At 51.8% G+C, this 21585-nt stretch overlaps 1 protein-coding gene across 1 annotated transcript; it reads left to right on the top strand.

The window, feature by feature from the left end:
- The first annotated feature begins 759 nt into the window (after window positions 1-759).
- LOC102460866 (zinc finger protein 777) lies at window positions 760-18263 on the top strand. The gene is made up of 6 exons (XM_075919767.1): window positions 760-1244; window positions 3319-3711; window positions 4367-4493; window positions 6546-6662; window positions 10914-11168; window positions 16906-18263. Exons 1-6 carry the CDS (start codon window positions 1221-1223, stop codon window positions 18003-18005), a joined length of 2016 nt encoding a protein of 671 aa, XP_075775882.1. The 5' UTR covers window positions 760-1220; the 3' UTR covers window positions 18006-18263.
- The last annotated feature ends 3322 nt before the right edge of the window (window positions 18264-21585 follow it).

The following is a 21585-nucleotide window of genomic DNA, read 5'->3' as shown; positions in this document are numbered from 1 at the left end:
GGCTGGGATATCCCGTGCCTGCTGGGGAGGAGAGACGGTGGGGGGGGGGGGGAGGAGTGTGCGCCCCCCATGTCCTTCTTTAACTGGTGAACTAATGAAATGGGGTTTTATAGCCCCGGCAGGAGCCCAGCCCAGACCGCCCGCAGTGTCACGAGGGAGATAGGTGGGGGCCGTGCCGTGATCCCCAGCCCGGCCGCAGTGACGCGGGAGACGGAGGGGGGCGTAGGAGCGGAGCGGAGCCCGACGGGGCGGAGGCGCAGTGGACACGGGGAAGGGAGGGGACTCAGGAGCGGAGCCCGACGGGGGGGGGGGCGCAGTGACGCGGCGCAGGAGCGGAGCCCGACGGGGGGGGGGCGCAGTGACGCGGCGCAGGAGCGGAGCCCGACGGGGGGGGGCGCAGTGACGCGGCGCAGGAGCGGAGCCCGACGGGGGGGGGGGGGGGCGCAGTGACGCGGCGCAGGACCGGAGCCCGACGGGGGGGGCGCAGTGACGCGGCGGAGGAGCGGGGCCCGACGGGGGGGGGCGCAGTGACGCGGCGCAGGAGCGGGGCCCGACGGGGGGGGGCGCAGTGACGCGGCGCAGGAGCGGGGCCCGACGGGGGGGGGGCGCAGTGACGCGGCGCAGGAGCGGGGCCCGACGGGGGGGGCGCAGTGACGCGGCACAAGAGCGGGGCCCGACGGGAGGGGGCGCAGTGACGCGCAGGAGCGGGGCCCGACGGGGGGGGGCAGTGACGCGCAGGAGCGGGGCCCGACGGGAGGGGGGCGCAGTGACGCGGGGGGCGGAGGAGCGGGGCCCGACGGGGGGGGCGCAGTGACGCGCAGGAGCGGGGCCCGACGGGGGGGGGGGCTGTGTAGTGCCGCGATCCCCAGCCCGGCCAGCGCCGCGCGTCCCACCGGCCGGCAGGGGCCGCTGCGGGCCCCGCTCCCCGACAGCCCCCGCCGCAGCTCCCGGGCCCTGGCTGCCAGCGAGGCCGCGGCTCCCGGCTGCGCTCGCCCTGCTCCGCTCGCCCGGCAGCGGGGCCGGCCCGTGGCCAGGAGGCGCCCAGCGGCAGCCGGGCCGGGCCGGGCCCCCTTCGCCCCGCTTCGCCCCGCGCGCCCTGCCCGGGCCCCGCCGCCTCGCCCGGCCCGGCCCGGCCCGCCCGGGGCCGCCCATGCCCGCCCCTGGGCCGCGCTGAGGGGCGCGCTCCGCATCCGCCCGCGGCCGCCCGGGAACAAAGGGCCATGGCCGAGCGGGCCGCTGCCCAGGTAAGGCCGCCGGGGGGAACGCGCGTCCCGGCCCCGCGCCGGGGGGGCCCCCCGAGAGGGACCGGGGGCGGGGGGAGTCTCCCGACGCGGCCCGGCCCGCACTGGGCCTTCGCCTGGCCCCTGGGCTGCGGGGTGAGACCCTAACGGGCCCGTGGCTGGAGGCGAAAGTCCCCCGGCCTGCGTCTGTGGTGGGGCGCTCTCGCCCCGACAGACCTTCGGGCCCGTGGTGTCGCACGGACGCTTTGTTTCTCTCCTTTAATTACGTGGCTCTTGTTATTCTTTGTATAGGTGGACGCACACACACAAAGGCACACAGACACACACACACACACACACACACACACACACACACAAAGGCACACAGACACACACAGGCACAGACACACACTCACAGCACAGACACACACACACACAGACACACACACACACTCACAGCACAGACACAAAGACGCACACACGGACGACGCAGCCCTTGAAAGCTCTCCATAGACTGCAGAGGTGGGGAACCTTTTTGACCCACGGAAAAATCAGGCCCTGGCCGCAACCAAGTGAGAAACAACAACAAAACCCAAACCCTCATGGACGTGGCCCCCAACTGAGAAGGAGAAAGACCCTCCCTGCTTCCCCCTCCCACACCAAGAGTCTAGGGGAGGTAGCTTACTAGATTTTAGTAGATTTTGTATGCTCCAGCTCCGCAGGAGGAGGGGCTGAAGCATCCGCATGGGCTCCCTGATGCTGGGGGCAGGATCCAAGCAAGCCAGGGGCCGCATGGTGATTCTACACCCCTGATATAATGGTATCCATATCTACGGAGATCCCTACATAGAATGTGCCGCCTTTACCAGTGTTTGGAAAACATACAAAGTCAAGGAGTGGATATCAGCCATGACTGTATTACGCTGATTCTGTGGGTGACATCCACATACGTGGAAAGTCGCTGGTATTTTCCCGGAATGCCCTCACAGAATGTTAAATTAGGCTCTTGCCTCCTTTCTCACTCACCTGAAGGTATGACCCCCCTCCACGTCACTGGCCACAATTTGCAGGGTGTGTGTAGCCGCCTGCGGCAGTGAAAGGTGGGCTGTAACCACTGTGCAGGACGGAGCTACACCCCGCAGTGACAGGCTATTGCACAGGGAAGCAGCTGGGAAAAGCTGCTGAAGTGAGGAGTTGCTGGAACCTTTCCTGCTGCCTTTTCCCTGCCAGAGCTGTTCTCTGATGCTAGAGTTTTTCCACAGTGTCGGGGAGAGGCTCTGGCATTTCCCTGCTGCCAGAGCCTTTCCTCATTGCAGAGATCTGTAGAAGGCTTTTCTCTCTGTCAGGGCCTTTCTTTGCCATGGAGAAATGCCCCAGCATCAGGGAAACAGAAGGCCACATAGACGGGAGGACATGTAGAGAGCCATGTAGGATATATACCCTAAGATTCTGGTATGAGCAGTGCCTCAGTCTACACTGCTGTTTTTACCTGTGCTGGAGGGGCATGCATCATAGTGCTGCAGGGATAATGCAATGTAGACGTACTATGCAAGATGACTCTTCAGTAGCACAGTGCCTTGAGAATCTCTGCTGATTCTTTGCTTAGATATCAGCACAGAACCAAATCTCCAAAACCATTTCCTGCAGCAGCCAAAGTCTCCCTCGCAGCCGTCCCTCCTGAGAACTGACAAGACACGTCCCTTGTTTTGAGTATTCCAGTGAGACTATAGCTGCAGGATGGTTATCAAGACGAGCTTCTCAATAGTATCAAATCCATATTGTGACCCTCAACAATCTAAAGACTACTTAAGAGTCTGGCATGCACAGGGAAAAGGGACTGCGCACATATCAGAGAGGGATGTTAATTTCCCCTTTTCTAATCAATGTAAAAATTGAAAATTAACTCTCCCTTTAACTGAGGTGGGTGGGTCACGTAGGTATGGGCAGCAGCTGGACATGTGCATTGATTGCTGTTTGCAACCTTTGGGACAGGCTTCATCAGACTTGATTCCAAACCAGACAGAGCTAAGAGGAGCAGCGACTTGCCCTACTTCTCGTTAGCTGACCGTGTAACCACAATGTGTGTCTTTGCAAACAGGGTCCAGACCTGGATGCAGTGACGCAGTGCCCGTCTCCTGTACCGTCTCTCACTGTCCCTGAACGAACTTCAGAACGAGAAACTCAGACGGCTGAGCTTTCTCTGGCTGGTGTGGCAGCAATCGAAGCTGTGGAGAGGAAGGTGGATTCTCACGCCACGCGGTTGCTGGATCTGGAGGGGAGAACAGGAATGGCGGAGAAGAAATTAATAGACTGTGAGAAAACAGCAGTGGAGCTTGGGAACCAGCTGGAGAGTAAATGTGCCGCGCTGGGGACGCTGATCCAGGAGTACGGGCTGCTGCAGCGGCGCCTGGAGAACATGGAGAACCTGCTGAAGAACAGGAACTTCTGGATCCTGAGACTTCCTCCAGGCACTAATGGCGAAGTTCCCAAGGTAATGATATCTCAGCTGGTGCTGGGGGGGGAAACGTTTAGGGGTAAATTGGAGCTAAAGAGCAGCACTGAGAGTCAGGACGGGTGGCTGTAAACAAACTTTATGGGACTGTGGGAAACCTGGCCACATTGTAAACATTTCTGAATCAGATTTATATTATAACTAGTGCCAGTCCCAAACTGTGAACCTCCAGCCTGGAACAGAATTTCCCCAGAGTTCTGGAGCAATCGAATATGGGTTTGAGATCAGCTTCTTTACAGAAATGAGGATCAGTCCCGAGGCCTGATTCTGGTCTCGCTTAATAATTTCACATACATTGTAACTTGAATAATTTCAGTGGCTTTGATCAGAGCTTGATGTAAGTGAGACCAGAATTATATATGTGGGGCTTGGGGAAATGCTGATCTGGATTTGAAGCAGGCATGCTCAGACCAAGGGTTTCAACTGAGATCCATTATGTTGTAGAACTAGGAATCTACAAATTGTTTCCAGGTTCACATGTGAATGGATTTGTATGCTGCGGCTTCGTCTCACCGAATTAGCTGTGACAGCTGAGTGGGAGGGAGAGAGATTTGATTCTCCTTTCACTGAAGTTAAGGATGCCAAGATATAAATGTTGCAAAAGGTTCTGAGTGTGTATCATTTGTGATTCCAGGTGCCGGTGACATTTGATGACGTCTCTGTCTATTTCAATGAGAAGGAATGGGAGAAACTAGATGAATGGCAGAAGGAATTGTACAAGAATGTGATGAAGGGCAATTATGAATCTTTGATCTCCTTAGGTAAAGATTAGTTTTCCCCTGTGTGTTCTAAACAAACTTCTGAGATTTCACAGGCTGGCTTCAACGTGGGGTATTTTCTCATTCTTTTGGGTGGATCAGAACATACTGTCCATACTGTTTTTATGACTGACAGTCAGCTCCCTTTTAAAAGACTTAAAAATACACAAGGGTGTTTGCACTCCGCCTTCCATTACTTTCTAGCTTTGGGTAGTGATTGGCCACGTGTATGTTCATCCCTTATAAATAAGACTATATTTTTTTTTCATGGAGGTCACAAAAGAAGTCACAGAATCCATGACTCCAGTCATCTCTGTGACTTTCACTCCAGTGCATCTGGCAAGGTGGTTTTTACTCACAAAAGCAGATACCTAAATAAATCTGTTAGTTTCTACGGTGCTGCAGGACTCCTTGTTGTATTAACCTTTGGTGATGGGGAGGGAGTGGTAGAGCGGGGGGAGTTCCCGGGGGCAGTGGTGGGATGGGACAGGGCCCTTGGAGTGATAGGCAGGCTGGGGCAGTGGGATGGGAGCAGACTAGGCCCGTGTGAGGACCCCGCAGCTGAACTCCCCATTTTGTCACTGATATTTTGAGTAAAAGCTCCCAGCAGATTAGGGACTTTGGTACATTTTTCTTCATTGCCTGTGACCTGGCTGTGATGGTCACTAAAAACATCCATGACCCAATCTTAGCCTTGCTTATCAACACGGGGGGCGACGCTCATGTCGGGGTGGAGGCAGAGTGACAGCGCAGCATGGGAAAAGCCTGCAGTGGCTGCTTATGTTGCACATATTTGCTGGATAAACAGAGGATGTAAGTCACTAAAACTCCTAATCTGGTTCCTGTAAGGAACGCGGCGTTCACTCGAAAATGGCGCTTTGACTATAAAACTGCTGTAGACCTGCTGGGTAGGACATGTATTAATAATTAAAGCTGGCTTTCAGAAGGGCTCAGCTGTGCCCTAGTGCTGCTCCCATATAAGTCTGTGGGAGTTTTACCCCATGGGAGTGGGGCCAATGCTGAACTCCGCTGAAATCCTCCCCTTCCCCCAAAAAATCTGCTTTGCTGAGGGTTGGGGTTGGTCATTGCTTCTGGAATCCAGGGTGGGGGAGAAGTGACTCTTAGGGAAAAGGGTGAGGAACGGTTCGGGTACAGCACACCGATGCTTTCCCCATCATGACGATAACCAGTGTCCTAAAGGGACACTGCTGAGCGATTTCAGACAGTCAGTTACATGTTATTTCCGGTCTTACGTTGGCTCCTGTGTCCTGTTAATATTTGTGACTTTTAGGGATGTTAGCGTGAAGTCGTTCACACGATTCACCCATAAACCTGGGCTTATTGGTTAATCCTAGTGACCAGAGAAAAGGAATGAAACAGGGGCCCCCAGATATCATGGCTGCAAGGAACAGGGGGCTGGCCAGCAGCCACCAGGGCCAGAGTCTCTGGGCATCTGGTGGGACTAGGGGGGGGCGGGGTCCACTAATGTGGCTATGTCTTCTTGAGCTGGAAATGGCCCCGCCAGCTCCAGTGTAGACACACTCATGAGTAGGAGAAACCGTTAAACTCCCTGGACATGCAGTGCTGTCGTCTGCATGCTAAGCAAACTGGAAAAAATAGAGCAAGCGCTGTGCGTAGTCCAGTCGTTACATTTGACTTGGGTGTTGTAGCAACAGGGGGTGAAATCCTAGCCCTGTTGAAATCAAGGGGAGTTTTACCGTTGACTTGAGTGGGGCCAAGATTTCATCCAGGAAGGAAAATGTCTCCGTGTGATTTATTTTGAAGCTGAGGGTGCCCCTTTCATTCTTATCTTTGTGCACGAGAGGCCTCAAATTCCAGCATGTCTGAAAATGCTTGATTTTCATCTAGGGAACCCAAACAAACTCTCATGAGATGCATTTCCCTTGTGCACTGTCTGCATGAAGCCATTCTTGTAGCCATCCACGGCACCCGCTCTGTCCCCTGGGCAGGAGTGAGGGGGGATGATGTTAACGCTTATGCGATTTATGGCACAGTCACCCCTCTCTCTCTCTCTCTCTCTCTCTCTCTGACTAGACTCGGCAATTTCCAAACCTGGTGTTTTGTCACATGTCGAGCAAGGAGTAGAGCCGCGGGTCAGAGGGCATCAGGACTCAGATGAAGAAAGAGAAATTCTTCATGACCCCACTGCAGGTGAGTAGCAGAGAAACATGACAAAGGATAAATGTATTCATTGTTGCATCTGAGAAGTAGGATAATGATACGGAGCATTGCACTCCTGGGGGGCACCAGTTCTGAGATGAGCTAAATGCAGTTCTACCAGAGATGGAGGAGAGAGAAAAGGGTTGCAATGTTCCTTGCTGGGTTGCTGCAGTGAGGGAAGAACAGAGGCAATAAGAAAAGAGGGAAAGTGCAGTTGGGGTTAGTCAGTCTTCGATTCAAGGAAGAAAGGTTTCAACAGGAAATTTCTCTGCATCTAGATTAACAGGAGTGTTGTGAGCAAGACACAAGAAGTCATTCTTCCACTCTACTCTGCACAGATTAGGCCTCAGTTGGAGTATCGTGTCCAGTTCTGGGCACAGTATTTCAGGAAAGTTGTGGAGAAATTGGAGATGGTCCAGAGAAGAGCAACAAAAATAATGAAAAGTCTAGAAAACATGAGCTACAAGGGAAGGCTGAAGGAATTGGGTTTGTTTAGTTTGGGAAAGAGAAGACGGAGAGGGGACATGATAGCTGCTTTTAAGGATCTAAAAGGGTGTTACAAGGAGGAGGAAGAAAAATTGTTCTCATTGGCCTCTGATGATAGAGCAATAAGCAAAGGGCTTAAAATTGCATCAAGGGAGGTTTAGGTTGGGCATTAGGAAAAGCTTCCTAACTGTCAGGGTGGTTAAACACTGCAGTAAATTGCCCAGGGAGGTTGTGGAATTTCCATCACTGGAGATATTTAAAAGCAGGTTGGACAGACACCTGTCAGGGCTGATCTAGACGATGCTTGGTCCTGCCGTGAGGGCAGGGGACTGGACTCGATGACCTCTCAAAGTCCCTTCCAGATCTAGGATTCTGTCGTTCTATGATATAGATCATCCTGCAAACATAGTGACCCTCTAGCGGTAGAGAGTCATGGGAATAAGACACTCTAAGTGGTGGAATGATTTAGCAGGGAAAACAATATAGCTGTAGTCAGCAAGGTGTCGTCTTCATCACAGGGAAGTTTTGCAAGGAAGTTTAGTTTGGGGGTGCTGGACACCCTTAACATTCTCTAGAGGTAGAACCCAAAACTGGAGTCCAGTCACAGAGTACCGGCCATCCAGTTTATTGCAGTTGATGCAACACATCGGCAGGTGGCGTAGGTGTGCATTAGATGCAAGGCGCTGCTGGCTCTCGGAGCCGGCGCATGGGCTTTGGAGGCCAGAGTGGTGAATGGGAGGAGCTAAGGAAAACAGAAGTAGGAGCTGAGACTTTGTGGGATACAGTAGAAGGGGGTCTCAGCCTCTGGGTTGTTAAGGGGGATGAAAATCTCAGGGAAGGAGAACATCCAACTGGAGCAGATGGAAATGATCCCAGAGTTGGGACCCTCCCCAGATGATAATGTATCCTCTCATGCTGAGGATACCTCTCTGGGGGAGGGACTCCAGTCATTAGGAAGAGGCAGATAATAGTTATGGGAGATGGATCATTAGAAGCAGAGAGCTGGGTTTGCAGTGGCCGGGACAACTTCATGGTGACTTGCTGGCTGCAGATCTCTCAAGGCATCTTCGGGATAGTGTTGTGGAGGCGCCTGTGATCATGTTACATGTGGGTACCAATGACATAGGAAAGAACAGGAGAGAGGTCCTGCGGGCCACATGTAGCCTGCTAGGTAAGCAATTCGAGGCCAAGACCTCCATGGTAGCATTCTCTGAGGTGCTTCCCCAGTTCCACACGCAGCACCAGGTAGGCAGGCACAGCTGCTAGTTCTCAGTGCGTGGATGAGACGAGGCTGTAGGGAGGAGCGGTTAGATTTATTAGGACCTGGGGAAACTTTTGGGACGGGGGAGCCTACGCAGGAAGGACGGGTTCTCCTTAAACCAAAATGGAACCAGACTGCTGGCCCTTTAAAACATGGGGGCTCGTCTACATTGGCCCCTTTTCCGAAAGGGGCATGGTAATTTCAGAGATCGTAATAGGGAAATCCGCGGGGGATTTAAATATCCCCCGCGGCATTTAAATAAAAATGTCCGCCGCTTTTTTCCGGATTTTAGAAAAGCCGGAAAAGAGCGTCTACACTGGCCCCGATCCTCTGGAAAAAGCGCCCTATTCAAAGTAGGAATAAGATCCTCCGGAAAAAGGCGCTTTTTCCGGAGGATCGGGGCCAGTGTAGACGCTCTTTTCCGGCTTTTAGAAAAGCCGGAAAAAAGCGGCGGACATTTTTATTTAAATGCCGCGGGGGATATTTAAATACCCCGCGGATTTCCCTATTACGATCTCTGAAATTACCATGCCCCTTTCGGAAAAGGGGCCAGTGTAGACGTAGCCATGCTGTACAGTCTTTTTCTTTTGAACTAAGCCCTGAGGGAAAGCTGATTGGTGCGGCGGAGCACATGGTTCAAACAGAGACATCCCTAAGGGGAGGCTTTACTAACAGAGAGTCTCTATGTCCCAGTAAGGATGGGCTAGGATGGAAAAATGATAAAATACAAGTAAGATCTGGCCAGAAACAGTCACATGAAAAATTACATCAGTTCAGTTACATCGTGGAACGGCAGACAGCTAAAACGTGCCCAGTTTTTAGTGCCTGTATACTATTGCTAGATGTCTAATCATCTGGGTGAATCAAAGTGCTTTCTGTTAGTGAGTGTACTGTTATCATGGACATCACAGAGGCTGGAGATGGGAGACGAGAGGGATCGTTTGCTGATTCCCTGTTCCGTTCATTTCCTCTGAGGCACCTAGAATTGGCCACTGTCAAAAGACAGGGCCTTTGCTCTGACCTGGTGTGGTCGTTCTTATGGAAAGCTGTCCCCTCCTACCCTCTCAGTCCTCTTCTTCCCAGACCTAACAAACCCAATTCTCTCAGCCTTCCCTCATAGGTCCTGTTCTCTAGACCTTGCATCATTCTTGTTGCTTTTCTCTGGACCTTCTCCTATTTGGCCATGTCTTCCCTGAAATGTGGCGCCCAGAACTGGGCACGTTGCTCCAGTAAGGCCTAATTAAAGCACCTCCTGGTCATTGAGGCTACATCTACACTATGATTTTTTTTTCGTAAAAAAATATGCTAATGAGGGACTTTAGCATGAGTCACGATATCATTTGCATATTTTCTGCCGATTTGTTTTTGTGCAAGATCAGTATACCTCTTTTTTTGAGGCATAACAATCTGCACAAAAAGGAAATGTCCACGCTGCTTGTTTTTGCACAAAAAACCCTTGTGCAAACATGGATTGGCAGAAAATATGCAAATGATATCGCAACTCATGCTAATGAGTCCGTCATTAACATATTTTCTGCTGGAAAAACTCGTAGTGTAGATGTAGCCTGGTGGATTTATCTTCCAAGTATCCCTTTCAGGCCAGGCATGCTGTTCCAAATTGAATAGTGAGGCCCGGGGTAGATTAAGTGACTTGTCCAGGTTGACGTAGGCAGTTGGCCAAGGCAACCTGCACCCCCCCCAGGGCTGGGTCCATTAGCCCCTCGTTCCTAGCACCTCTCCTTCCATGAGGGACCTAAGAGGGGGTGAACACCCTGTATAGTGGGGGCCAGGCGCTGCCTCTGCAGTCTGTCCCATTAGGCGGTGGGGAAGGGGCAGTGATTCTGAGCTGGAGATGCAGCTGTGCAGAAAGCCGTCAGAGGCGGTGGAAGGGTGGAGTGAGCTGGTCTTGGGGGATGAGATTGTACTTCCTGCCGGATGTGGGACTGCGGGGATTTAGGAAGATCGTACATAAGGCTACGATTTAGTAAATGTTCTGGGCAGGTCACGGGCAGGAAACACAAATTCACAGCCTGGGACCTGTCTGTGACTTGTACTAAAAAATACTGGTGAGCAAATCTGGGGGAGGAGCGGCTGTTAGGAAGCTGAGCTGTTAAGGGCTGTGGACCGTTGCTGTGCTGCTCTGGCCTGCCCCTGCAGAAGTTAAGTCCCGCTGGACCTGCGATGACTGAGTTGGGTTGGTCCTGCTTTGGGCAGGGGGCTGGACTCGGTGACTCCTGAGGGCTCGGCCAGCCCCGGGATTCCAAGTCTCAGAGGTTGTGGAAATTACGGCATCTCTGTGCAGCCTCCATGACCGACATGGAGCCCTACTCTCACACACTGGGAATGTTGGCGTTACCGGTGCTTGAGGCTCTTCTAAAGGTTTTGCTGTAGTGGTTGGGGGTCAGGACAAATCAGTCCTAAGCCTGTGGTGTCTGCAGATGTGACTGATCCCAGCTCAGCAGAAAGAGTAAAACCCGGTTCTCTCTTGAGTGCAGCAGGTATAAGGGTTGTGATCAAAACAGAAGAGATTCATCCTGAGGACTGCCCTGAAAACCTGGAGCTGCACAGAATGGTGGAGCGAGCGGAAGGAAGTTTCCAGAATCCGGATGAGGAGGCAAGCCACGGCAGTCCGTATGGCCCAGTAACCCCGCCGAGAAACCCCTCAGGGGCCTGTCTGGAGGAGTCTCCTGAATATAAAACAGATTTCAGTGAAATCAGAAGAGTCATTGTTCAGCAGGGTAACTGCACAGGTGAGATGCTGAAAGAGGGAAAAGTTGAGATCAAGGAGAAGCCGTGTAGTACGCTAGAGGAGCTAAGCAAAAGCAGGATTATATGCATGTACAACAGGGATGGGCAGTAATTGTCGATGGGGGGGGGGCACGCCAAGATTTTGGTAAGGGATCAAAGGCCACACTTTTCTATGGAGGGGGTGGGGGTTCTGGGACGGCAATTGGGTGCAGAAAGGAAGCTCGGGGTAGGGGACTGGAGTGCAGGAGAGGGTGTGGGGTCTGAGAGGGAGTTCGGGTGAAGGAGGGGGTTGTGACCTGGAGCAGGGGATTGGGATGCAGGGTCCGGGAGGGGGTGAGGGTGCAGAAGAGGAATCTGTGAGAGTCTGAATGGGTGACGGGATGGATCATGTGATGATTCCCTGTTCTGTTCACTCCCTCTGGGGCACCTAGTATTGGCCGCTGTCCGCAGACAGAACTCTGGCCAGTGTGGCCGTTCGTATGGGGTGGTGCAGGGTCTGGGAGGAGGGTGCAGAGGGTTTGGTTGGTGACTTGGAGCAGGGGGTTGGGGTGCAGGAGATGATTCTGACCTGGAGAGGGGTGCAGGGTTTGGGAGGGAGTTGGGGTGTGGGAGCAGGTAGGGTGCTGGAGGTAGGCGCTGGCTGGGAGGGGCTTCACTAAACTTCCAGCCCTGTGAGAGACTTTTGTCTTTCCCCCTCCCTTTATTGTGGACAAAGAGCCAGTGTGAACTTTGCTGTTTATTTTGCCGAGCGAACTGGCTTCTGCCAGCGTCCCACAATGCCTGCCCTGGTGGCTCCGCTCAGTGCTTTGTGATCTCTGCTGCCCTGCAGGCCTGCACCCCTCCCCCTTCAAAGCTCTGGAAAGTATCTGACAGCTGAGTGAGCTGCTCTGTTTGGGGAACAAACAAAGAGCAAATCATTGGAGTGCTCCTGTTCTGCCCTGCTAGGAACCCAGCGGCAGGCAGGCTGCTGCTGCAGGTGAGGGCTGGAGAGAGACGGCTCTGCTGCTCTGACATTCCTCAGCCCAGACAGCTCCCAGAGATCAGCGCAGGGATCAGCTCTGTCTTTCCACCACATTGCACTGTGGGATGCTTACCCACAATGCTTTGCTCTGCTGCCAGGGGAGCTAGCAATGTGGCCATGAACTGTCGACAAGGCGGGGGGGCGCAGGGACTGGTTTGACCAGTTTTCACTTTTGACAACCTTTGCCCGTTGACAGCACTTTTGTCACTAAACCTTCCCCGTGTAGACACCAGACACGTGCAGCGAAGGTCAGAAACGACTCTGAAGACCAGTCCTACTGCAAAGCAACACCTCATTCGTCAGCCTGTGGCATGGGTGGGAAACCTCAGGCTCTCCTTTGTCCCTGAAAAATACCCCGAGGGTGCAGATAATCTAGCTCCGTGTTCCTTTGGGCCTGATCAAACATCCATTGACTTTATAAGCCAGGGGTGGGGAACCTAAGGCCCAGGAGCTGGATGCAGCCTCTGGCATACCTGGATTCAGCCCCTGAGGCTCAGGGGTCCCCCCAACATTGGGGAGCCCACGCTGACACTCCAGCCCTCCCATTGCCCTACCACAGAGCTGGGAGCACACAGTCTACTTGCCTGGGCCCCCCAGGCTCTGCTGTGTGAGGGGAATGTGGGAAGTGTCTTCTCCTCAGTTGGGGGCCACGTCAGGGTTTTTGCTTCTCGCTTGTGTGCTGCCCCTGACTGCTTTTTCTGTGGGTCAGCAGCCCCCAACCCAAACAAGTTTCCCCAGCCCTGCTGTGGCAGGTCACTGGCGTGTTCTTGGTGTGGTTCCAGTCTTCAGCCCCTGTGTTTCCTAGTAGCCACGCGAGAACGGAGAGTGAGTCACTTGCCAGTGCATTGCCCATGAGGGGAACTCTGACCACGCAACAGCTTGTCAAATACCAGGGAGCTCACGTTGCAGAGAGATGCAATCCACGGAATCCTTAGCTACCCGTGTCTGCCTCCCCAGCACCAGCTAGTCTGCTCAATCTGCATGAAAGCACTGAAGAGACAAACAAGCACGCATATCCCCAGTGAATGCTACTCCTAAGGGTTCACCATGCCCTGCTCCGCTGTTGCAAGCAGCCCTCTCTGAGGAGTTCAGTCCAGTAACCTGTCAAAGGGCTCGTTCCTAGAAGGCAAGGCCTTGGGTGTGAAACAAAAAACAGGACTATGTAGCACTTTAAAGCCTAACTAGATGGTTTATTAGGTGATGAGCTTTCGTGGGCCAGACCCACTTCCTCAAATCAAATAGAGGAAGAAAATTGTCACAACCATAGACACCAAAGGATACAAATACAAAAATGAACACACATGAAAAGGACACATCAAATTTCAGAACAGAAAGGGGAAGGAGGGAGGTAAATGTCTGTGAGCTAATGATATTAGAGGTGATAATTAGCTCACAGACATTTACCTCCCCCTGTTCCCCTCCTCCATCCCCCTTCTGTTCTGAAATTTGATTTGTCCTTTTCATATGTGTTCATTTTTTTAATTGTATCCTTTGGCATATATGGTTGTGACAATTTTCTTCCACTATTTGATCTGAGAAAGTGGGTCTGGCCCACGAAAGCTCATCACCTAATAAACCATCTTGTTAGTCTTTAAAGTGCTACACAGTCCTGTTTTTTGTTTCAGCTGCACCAGACTAACACGGCTACATTTCTACCACCATTGGGTGTGAAAGTTATTGGTGGAAACTACCAGAGAGCAGACATCTGGGCATTCTACCAGGCCGTTCGCACACCCGGTGTTCTGTGCCCTGGAGCATGAATGGGAGCTAACCAAGTACCAAGGCCTGTGGAGAGCAGAGTCTGCCTCATACTTACCCAGGGGGACCTCATCACCAGGACACATTCTCCAGGGAGACCCAGAATGATGGCTAACTAGGAGTTTTGTTTAGTGCCAACATTTTCCATTTTGCTTCTGCCTTGCTCATGGGGCCAGAAAGGAGGTCAGCCATCTCGTAGTGCTGTGTGGGCCTAGTGATCAGCGTTCGCCCATTCTGCCTACCGCAGCCTTGTCCTACAATTGGGGAGTGCGGAGGGAAAATCCTAAAACAAAACTGAAATGGATTAAATTGTCATAGCCAAACTAAAATGGGTGGCATACACACCCAGGAGTAAAACTGGGATAGAAATCCCCCTTGAAGCTCGGTATGTGCTGCTGCATGGTATGTTGTGTGGCCAGGGTCTCTTCGGCTTTTGTGGAGATCAGTAAACCCCCCTTTAAAAAGAACCGTTTTCTTGTTCTCTGAAAACATCCACTCCGTGTGCAGCGGCAGTCAAAAACGCAAACAATGTTAGGAATCATTTAAAAAGGGATAGAGAATAAGACAGAGAACATCTTATTGCCTCTATGTAAAACCATGGTACGCCCTCATCTTGAATACTGCCTACAGATGTGGTTGCCTCATCTCAAAAAAGATACGTTGGCAAGGGAAAAGGTTCAGAAAAGGGCAACAAAAATGATTAGGGGCTTGGAACTTCTCTTTATGAAGAGAAATTAATAAGACTGGGACTTTTCAGTTTAGAAAAGAAGGGACTAAGGGGAGATAGGAGAGAGGTTTATACAGTCATGACTCATGAGGGGAAAGCAAATAAGGAAAAAATATTTACTTGCTCCCATAACAGTAGAGCTAGTGGTCACCAAATGAAATGAATAGGCAGCAGGTTTAAAACAAAAGGAAGTTTTTTTTTCATGCAGTGCACAGGCAACCTGTGGAACTCCTTGCCAGAGGATGTTGTGAAGACCGGGACTTTTAACAGAGTTCAAAAACGAACTAGATAAATTCATGGAGGTTAGGTCCATCAATATTTATTAGCCAGGCTGGGTAGGGATGGTGTTCCTGGCCTCTGTTTGTCAAAGGCTGGAAGTGGATGACCGGAGAGGGATCACTTGATGGTTACCTGTTTCTGTTCACTGGGCAGACAGGACACTGGGCGAGATGGACCTTTGGTCTGACCCAGTCTGGCTGTTTTTATGTTCTTGTTCTCTCAGGAGCTGGCAGCCAATGGTTTATCTGTGTTAAATGAGCATTCCTCTGTTTTCTCACCTAGCCCTTAGTCCCATTCTCATTGCTGAGGAGCCAGGCTTAATGTCCACTGCCCTTTGCTGGAGAGGGTTATAGTTTGTCCCTGAAAAACACCCTGAGGGTAGAGTTAATCTAGTTCCGTGTTCATTTGAGCCTGATCAAAAGCCCATTGACTTTATAAGACAGGGTGGGGAACCTTAAGCCCGGGAGCTGGATGCGGCCCCCAAGGCTCAGGGTCCACCCCCAGGATTGGGGAACCTGCGCTGGTGATCCAGCCCTCCTGCTGCCCCACCGCAGGGCTGGAGCACACAATCGACTTGCCTGGGCCCCCTAGGCTCTGGTGTGAGAGGGGAATGTGAGGAGCGTCTTCCTGCTTCTCAGTCTGTGAGGATTTGTCTGGTTTTTTTGCTTCTCACTTGTGTGTGGCTCCCAATTGATTTTTCTGTGGGTCAGTGGAACCCCCCCCCCCCCAAAAAAAAAAGGTTACCCACCCCAGATAAGCAGATCTGCACAGGGCCATCCCCAAGGGATGTTTTTTTAAATCCCTAACCCAGTGATTCCCAACCTTTTCCCATGGAGGAACCCCTAAAATAATTGTTCATATCCCGAGGAACCCCTACCTATGAAAACATTTGCTGGGCCAGAAGAAGTTGACAGCGGGGAGCGCAATTCAATTACCGCTAAATTATTGTCAAGAAAATGTAAATGTATTTGTAAAGAGCTGTTAGATGTCAGCTTACATTGTAAGGAAAAAAAATATTTTATTTATTTATTCCACAATTTCTCGCGGAACCCCTGATGATGCTCTGCAGAACCCTAGGGTCCCGCAGAACCCTGATTGGGAAACACTGCCCTAACCCATTGGGAATGCGAAAATAAAAGTGCTTCCGAAGCACGTTGGCCATGGAAGCCCCGGGCCAAGTCCCCTCTGGCAGGGGCTGCAGTATCCCTGTTCCAAAGAGGGCAGTAACTGTGCTCGAGACAGACACATTGCCCCACCCCCACTATTCATTTGCAAGCAGAATTTTAAAAGGGACTCCTGGCCACCCCTGCCAGCACGTTACTGACCGGTGGCAGAGCGAGGGCAAACGAACACCAGGCTCCCAGCCTGGAGAGCAGTGTTCCCGAGAGTGATGCCCAATTTCCTGCTACGCTGGATTAGCCAGGTGGCAGTGGGCCCGGTGTGCCCCACCAGCGCTGGGCAGCAGGGCCAGCGTAAAGCCTGACGCCCGCAAAACACCATGTGAGAAAATGGCAACGAATTGCTGAGCGGCTCAAAATCTGTGGAATCGGCCGTGTCCTTGTGGAGCTGTCTTGGCTCGTGTCCCACACGTTGAGACAGCCAAGCAAAATCAGTTGATGGCCTCTCAAAGTCACCTAGCCAGACGTGGCTCCAGGTCATGCCTTCCTAAAAACCTTTCAGGCTGTTTCCATTGTTTAATAAGAATATCTTTTTCATAAGCGTAGTCCAGTGGCACCTTAGAGACTAACAAAACTAGATAGGATCATGAGCTTTCGTGGGCAAAGCCCATGATCCTATCTAGTTTTGTTAGTCTCTAAGGTGCCACTGGACTACTCATTGTTTTTTAGTTACAAACTAACATGGTGCCCCTTCTGGAGAATTTTTGATCAGAAGAGGCTTTTCTCCGAAGCAGATGAAATTAACGAGGCCTTCCTTCTCTTTTGAATTCTCCCAGATGACGGGATTGTGATCAAAACTGAGGAAGAGGAGGATCCGGACACCCTGGAGCCATATGCCATGTTCTCCGGTAGAGCAGAGCAGCCGCTTTTCCAGAATCACGACTCGGGGACAACCTGCGAGGCCCATTGCAGTTCCAAAATGCAACCGAGAAACCCAGTCGGAACCAGGCCAGGGCAGTCTGCTCCCTGCGAAAGAGACTCCGGTGAAATGAAGACGGTCATTGTCCACCAGAGAAACCGCACCAGGGAAAGACCTTACCTCTGCCCGGAGTGTGGGAAAAGCTTCATGCTGAAGATCAACTTTATAATTCACCAGCGGAACCACCTCAAAGAGGGGCCCTATGAATGCCATGAGTGCGATTTAAGCTTCAGGATCAAGCAGCAGTTTCTTCTGCACCAGCGCAGCCACACGCGAAGGGGGGTCGGCCCGCCCCGGCGGGTGGAGAACTTCCGAGACAAGCACAGCCTCAAGCCAGAGCCAAGAACGCCTCCGGCGGGGAAACCCTACAAATGCTCTGAGTGCGAGAGCAGCTTCAGCCACAAGTCAAGCCTCAGCAAACACCAGATCACGCACGTGGGGGATCGGCCATACACGTGCAGCGAGTGCCGGAAGAGCTTCCGCCTGCAGATCAGCCTCATCATGCACCAGAGGATCCACACTGGGAAGAGCGAGATGTCCTTCATATGCCCTCAGTGTGGGAAGAACTTTAGCCGCCCCTCCCATCTCCTCCGGCACCAGAGGACTCATACGGGGGAACGGCCCTACAAATGCACCCAGTGCGAGAAGACGTTCAGCGAGAAGTCCAAGCTCACCAACCACTACCGCATCCACACGCGGGAGCGGCCGCACGCCTGCACCGAGTGCGGCAAAGGCTTCATCCGCAAGCACCACCTGCTGGAGCACCAGCGCATACACACTGGCGAGCGGCCCTACCACTGCGCCGAATGTGGCAAGAACTTCACGCAGAAGCACCACCTGCTGGAGCACCAGCGGGCGCACACCGGCGAGAGGCCCTACCCCTGCACGGAATGCACCAAGTGCTTCCGCTATAAACAGTCCCTGAAGTACCACTTGAGGACGCACACGGGGGAGTAGGGGCCAGCGGGCGCTGCGTCCCGCCTGGGCATTTGAGCCAGGAGTCTGTGTGGATGGAAGCCGTGGCGCAACGCTGCGTAGGGACTGGTAATGTGATTTAAAGCAAATAACAGGCAGTACCATTGAACAGAACCGAAAAAGCTAATTTAGGGTAAATATTCATACTGTACAGGATATTTTGCTGATGTAGGACTCTAACTGCTTTTTAAATATTCCTTTTGATAATAAATGTGGAGTAACTTTTATTTCATAAGCAAATTTAAGATTTCAGGGTTTTTTTAAATATATAATTTGACACGGTACAGTGTCTCTTTAATCTGGGAAACCCCAACATGGTTTACATGCCCCATCTGGGGATTGTGGCCCCAGATATAGCTGGCGGAACATGGCATCTCTTTAACCGTGTACAGCAAGGGTCTGAGCTCCAGTCCCGGTCGAGATGATTAGTACCGTGCCACAAACACGCCACCAGGAATTGTGTGTGGGTGATTTAGAGGTAAAACAATACAGTGTGGTTCGCCCCCCAGCACAGTCGTTAATCATACAATAGGGTGAAATTTCAGTCACATTAAAAGTTCCGGCTGGACAGAGCCCTGGCTGGGATGATTGAGTTGGGGTGGGTCCTGCTTTGGGCAGGGGGCTGGACTCGATGAGTCCTGAGGTCTCTGCCAGCCCTGGGATTCAATTAAAATAGTCCTTCCCCATGGAAGCCAGCCAGCTGCCTCTCTATCGTTCTGGGAGAGTGAAACGGCGTAATTAAAGTGGAAATGTGTCAGGCTGACTGATGTAAACCCCCCCGTTCTTGTGATGAAACAGATCTCCTCTCTCCTCATCTGTCTCCCGGCATAGGCATAATGCCCAGTCTCATTTCAAATGACCCCAATGGTGATGTTTCCATGGCTTCCCTTGGTGACCTGTTCTCAGCCGACCCATCTCAGTGTTAGAAAGTTTGCAGACATACGCTAACTCTCCCATGGGCTTTCTTACGGAGTGTAAGTATTCAGGGCCTGGGGTTTCTGTTTCACCCCAAGGAGTACTGCTCTCTCATGCTGCACTGGGGCGTGAGGCCCAGGAGGGGAGAGAGGGGCTGGGAGAACATTGATGGGTGTTGTGGGCAGCCCTCCCATCTCTAGTGTCTCCCCAGGGTTCAAACAGATGTGGAGCCAGGTGCTGGTTTCCCTGGGCCGTGTCCCTCTCTGGTGTGAATGGAACAGATCAGCTGTAGCACAGAGTGGTGGGGTGGAAGAGACGGCTGAATCCCTTGCGACCCAGGGACAGGATGAAAATAGGAAGAAAACCTTTGGTTGGGCTTTGCTAGGGCTGGCGGTGCCCAGGTCAGTTGGTGTTTACCAGGGATCCCTTGAATCCCAATTAGTCAGGGACTGAATTTCATTTTAGTGACCTTGCAGAGAGGGGGATCCAGCCTTGAACCGTGGGATTCCTCGTTCTCCCCAGGACCTCTTTCTGAATTCCTCACAGCTCCGTGACTGTTCCAGTTCTGTCATGTCACGATTCTCACCGTTCCAACCATTAGCGGCCTCACAATGCGCTGTATTGACCTGAGCCACGGGAGACATGTCTAGAGACACGTGAGCCGAAAAGTCGGACAGTCCTGTCCTAGGGGCCAAGGTCGAATCCTATTGGATGAGACTCTCAGGCCAGCAGGGGGATGAGTTGAGCGTCACCAATGCCAGCGCCTTATTCTGGCCTCCCCCGTGTGGAATAATCGCGCCCAGTGGGACATAGCTCACAAGCCACGGCCTTTGGGTGGTTTTACGTTGCTAATGTGTTTTTCAGAGGCTATGTCCAGACTCAGGGGTTTTTTCGAAAAAAGTAGCCTTTTTTCGAAAAAACTTCCCCTGCGTCCAGACTCAAGCCGCGTTCTTTCGAAATTAATTCGAAAGAACGCAGCTTTTCTTTCGATGGCGGTAAACCTCAATTTACGAGGAAGAACGCCTTCTTTCGAAAGTTCCTCTTTCGAAAGAAGGCGTTCTTCAATGTAAATAGGGCTTCTTCGAAAGAGAGCATCCAGACTCACTGGATGCTTTCTTTCGAAAAAGCAAGCCGCTTTTTCGAAATTTCTCCGTGCAGTCTAGACGCTCTCTTTCGAAAGAGGCTTGCAGTCTAGACATAGCCAGACTAACTTATGTGCTAGGTGCAAATAAGCATCTCATGATAGGACTGACTGTACTGTTTACATAAAATGTCATGTATTAGCTAGCTATGCACTGCATCTATCGTAGGCACGTATGTGGTGCCGTTTGGCGCCGCACAGGACGTCCCCGCTATAAGTCGCCCCGGGATACATCTATTCCGCACTAACGTCATGGATGCTTATAGGAATGGATGCGTTATAAGTCCCCCCATTCCCCACTCTTAAGTCGCACGCGGAAAAAAAAAATGCGCAAATAGAAGTCAGCCACCGGGGGGAAAAAATCCCCGATTTAAGTTGTTTCACTCTAAGTCCAATTTTTTTGGAATGTATCTTGGACTTCTAGCGAGGACGGCCTGTATCTAAGTACTTCACAACCTGTAATGTGTTTACCCTCTCACATGCTGTAAGGAATCAAACTTAGGTCCTATAAGTGCTGAGCCCTTATCACTGGATTGTCCTTGCTTAGAGGGGTCCCTTACAACTTGATTTTGCAGCAGAGCATTTCATTGGATACTGCAGTTGTGCCTCCTTCCCCCAAATTATACTACAGTTGAACCTCTCTAGTCTGGCACCCTCAGGATCTAACCGGTGCCGAACCAGAGATTTTGCCAAACCACAGGAGGTCGATATTGTCTAGCAACATTACCAACACTTCCACTCCTTCCTGGGCTCTGAGAAGACATTTTGGGATAAGTTAGAGCTAAATACCAGCACAGAACACTGAGGCTGTGTCTAGACTGGCAAGTTTTTCCACAAAATCATCTGATTTTGCGGAAAAACTTGCCAGCTGTCTACACTGGCCGCTTGAATTTCCGGAAAAGCACTGACGATCTCCTGTAAAATCATCAGTGCTTTTCCGGAAATACTATGCTGCTCCTGTTCGGGCAAAAGTCTTTTTCCGAAAGACTTTTGCGCAAAAGGGCCAGTGTAGACAGCACAGTACTGTTTTCCGCAGAAAAGCCCTGATCGCGAAAATGGCAATTGGGGCTTTTTTGCGGAAAACCGCGTCTAGATTGGCCACGGGCGCTTTTCCGCAAAAAGTGCTTTTGCAGAAAAGCATCCTGCCAATCTAGACGTGCTTTTCCGAAAATGCTTATAACGGAAAACTTTTCTGTTAAAATCATTTTCGGAAAATCATGCTAGTTTAGACGTAGCCTGAGAGCCAGGACTAGTGGCTGTAAACAAACTTTATGGGACCCCAGGAAACTTGGCCGCACCCATGCTAAGTAGACACCCAGCTAACTAACATCATGCTGGATTACGGATGTTGCCGGACTAGAGAGGCTCAACCTGTACCACATATTTCCTCTGGCTGTTTTTATCGCATGGCTCTAATGCTTCGAACTCTCCCAGCTAAAATTCAATCACTCTAGAGTAAGAGAATTTAATAAGGAACAAGATACGCTGCAGAGATATCCGTGTAGA

Source organism: Pelodiscus sinensis, chromosome 2 (assembly GCF_049634645.1).
Source record: "Pelodiscus sinensis isolate JC-2024 chromosome 2, ASM4963464v1, whole genome shotgun sequence".
NCBI lineage: Eukaryota > Metazoa > Chordata > Testudines > Trionychidae > Pelodiscus > Pelodiscus sinensis.
The sequence above is the reverse complement of the archived record's forward strand: the minus strand, read 5'-3'. Positions and strand labels throughout refer to the sequence as shown.

Excerpts from the sequence above, each read along its gene's own strand:
- LOC102460866 (XM_075919767.1), top strand. The coding sequence starts at position 1,221 with ATGGCCGAGCGGGCCGCTGCCCAG. Across the intron at positions 1,245-3,318 it reads CCGAGCGGGCCGCTGCCCAG|GGTCCAGACCTGGATGCAGT; the intron begins GTAAGGCCGCCG and ends CTTTGCAAACAG. Across the intron at positions 6,663-10,913 it reads TCTTCATGACCCCACTGCAG|CAGGTATAAGGGTTGTGATC; the intron begins GTGAGTAGCAGA and ends TCTTGAGTGCAG.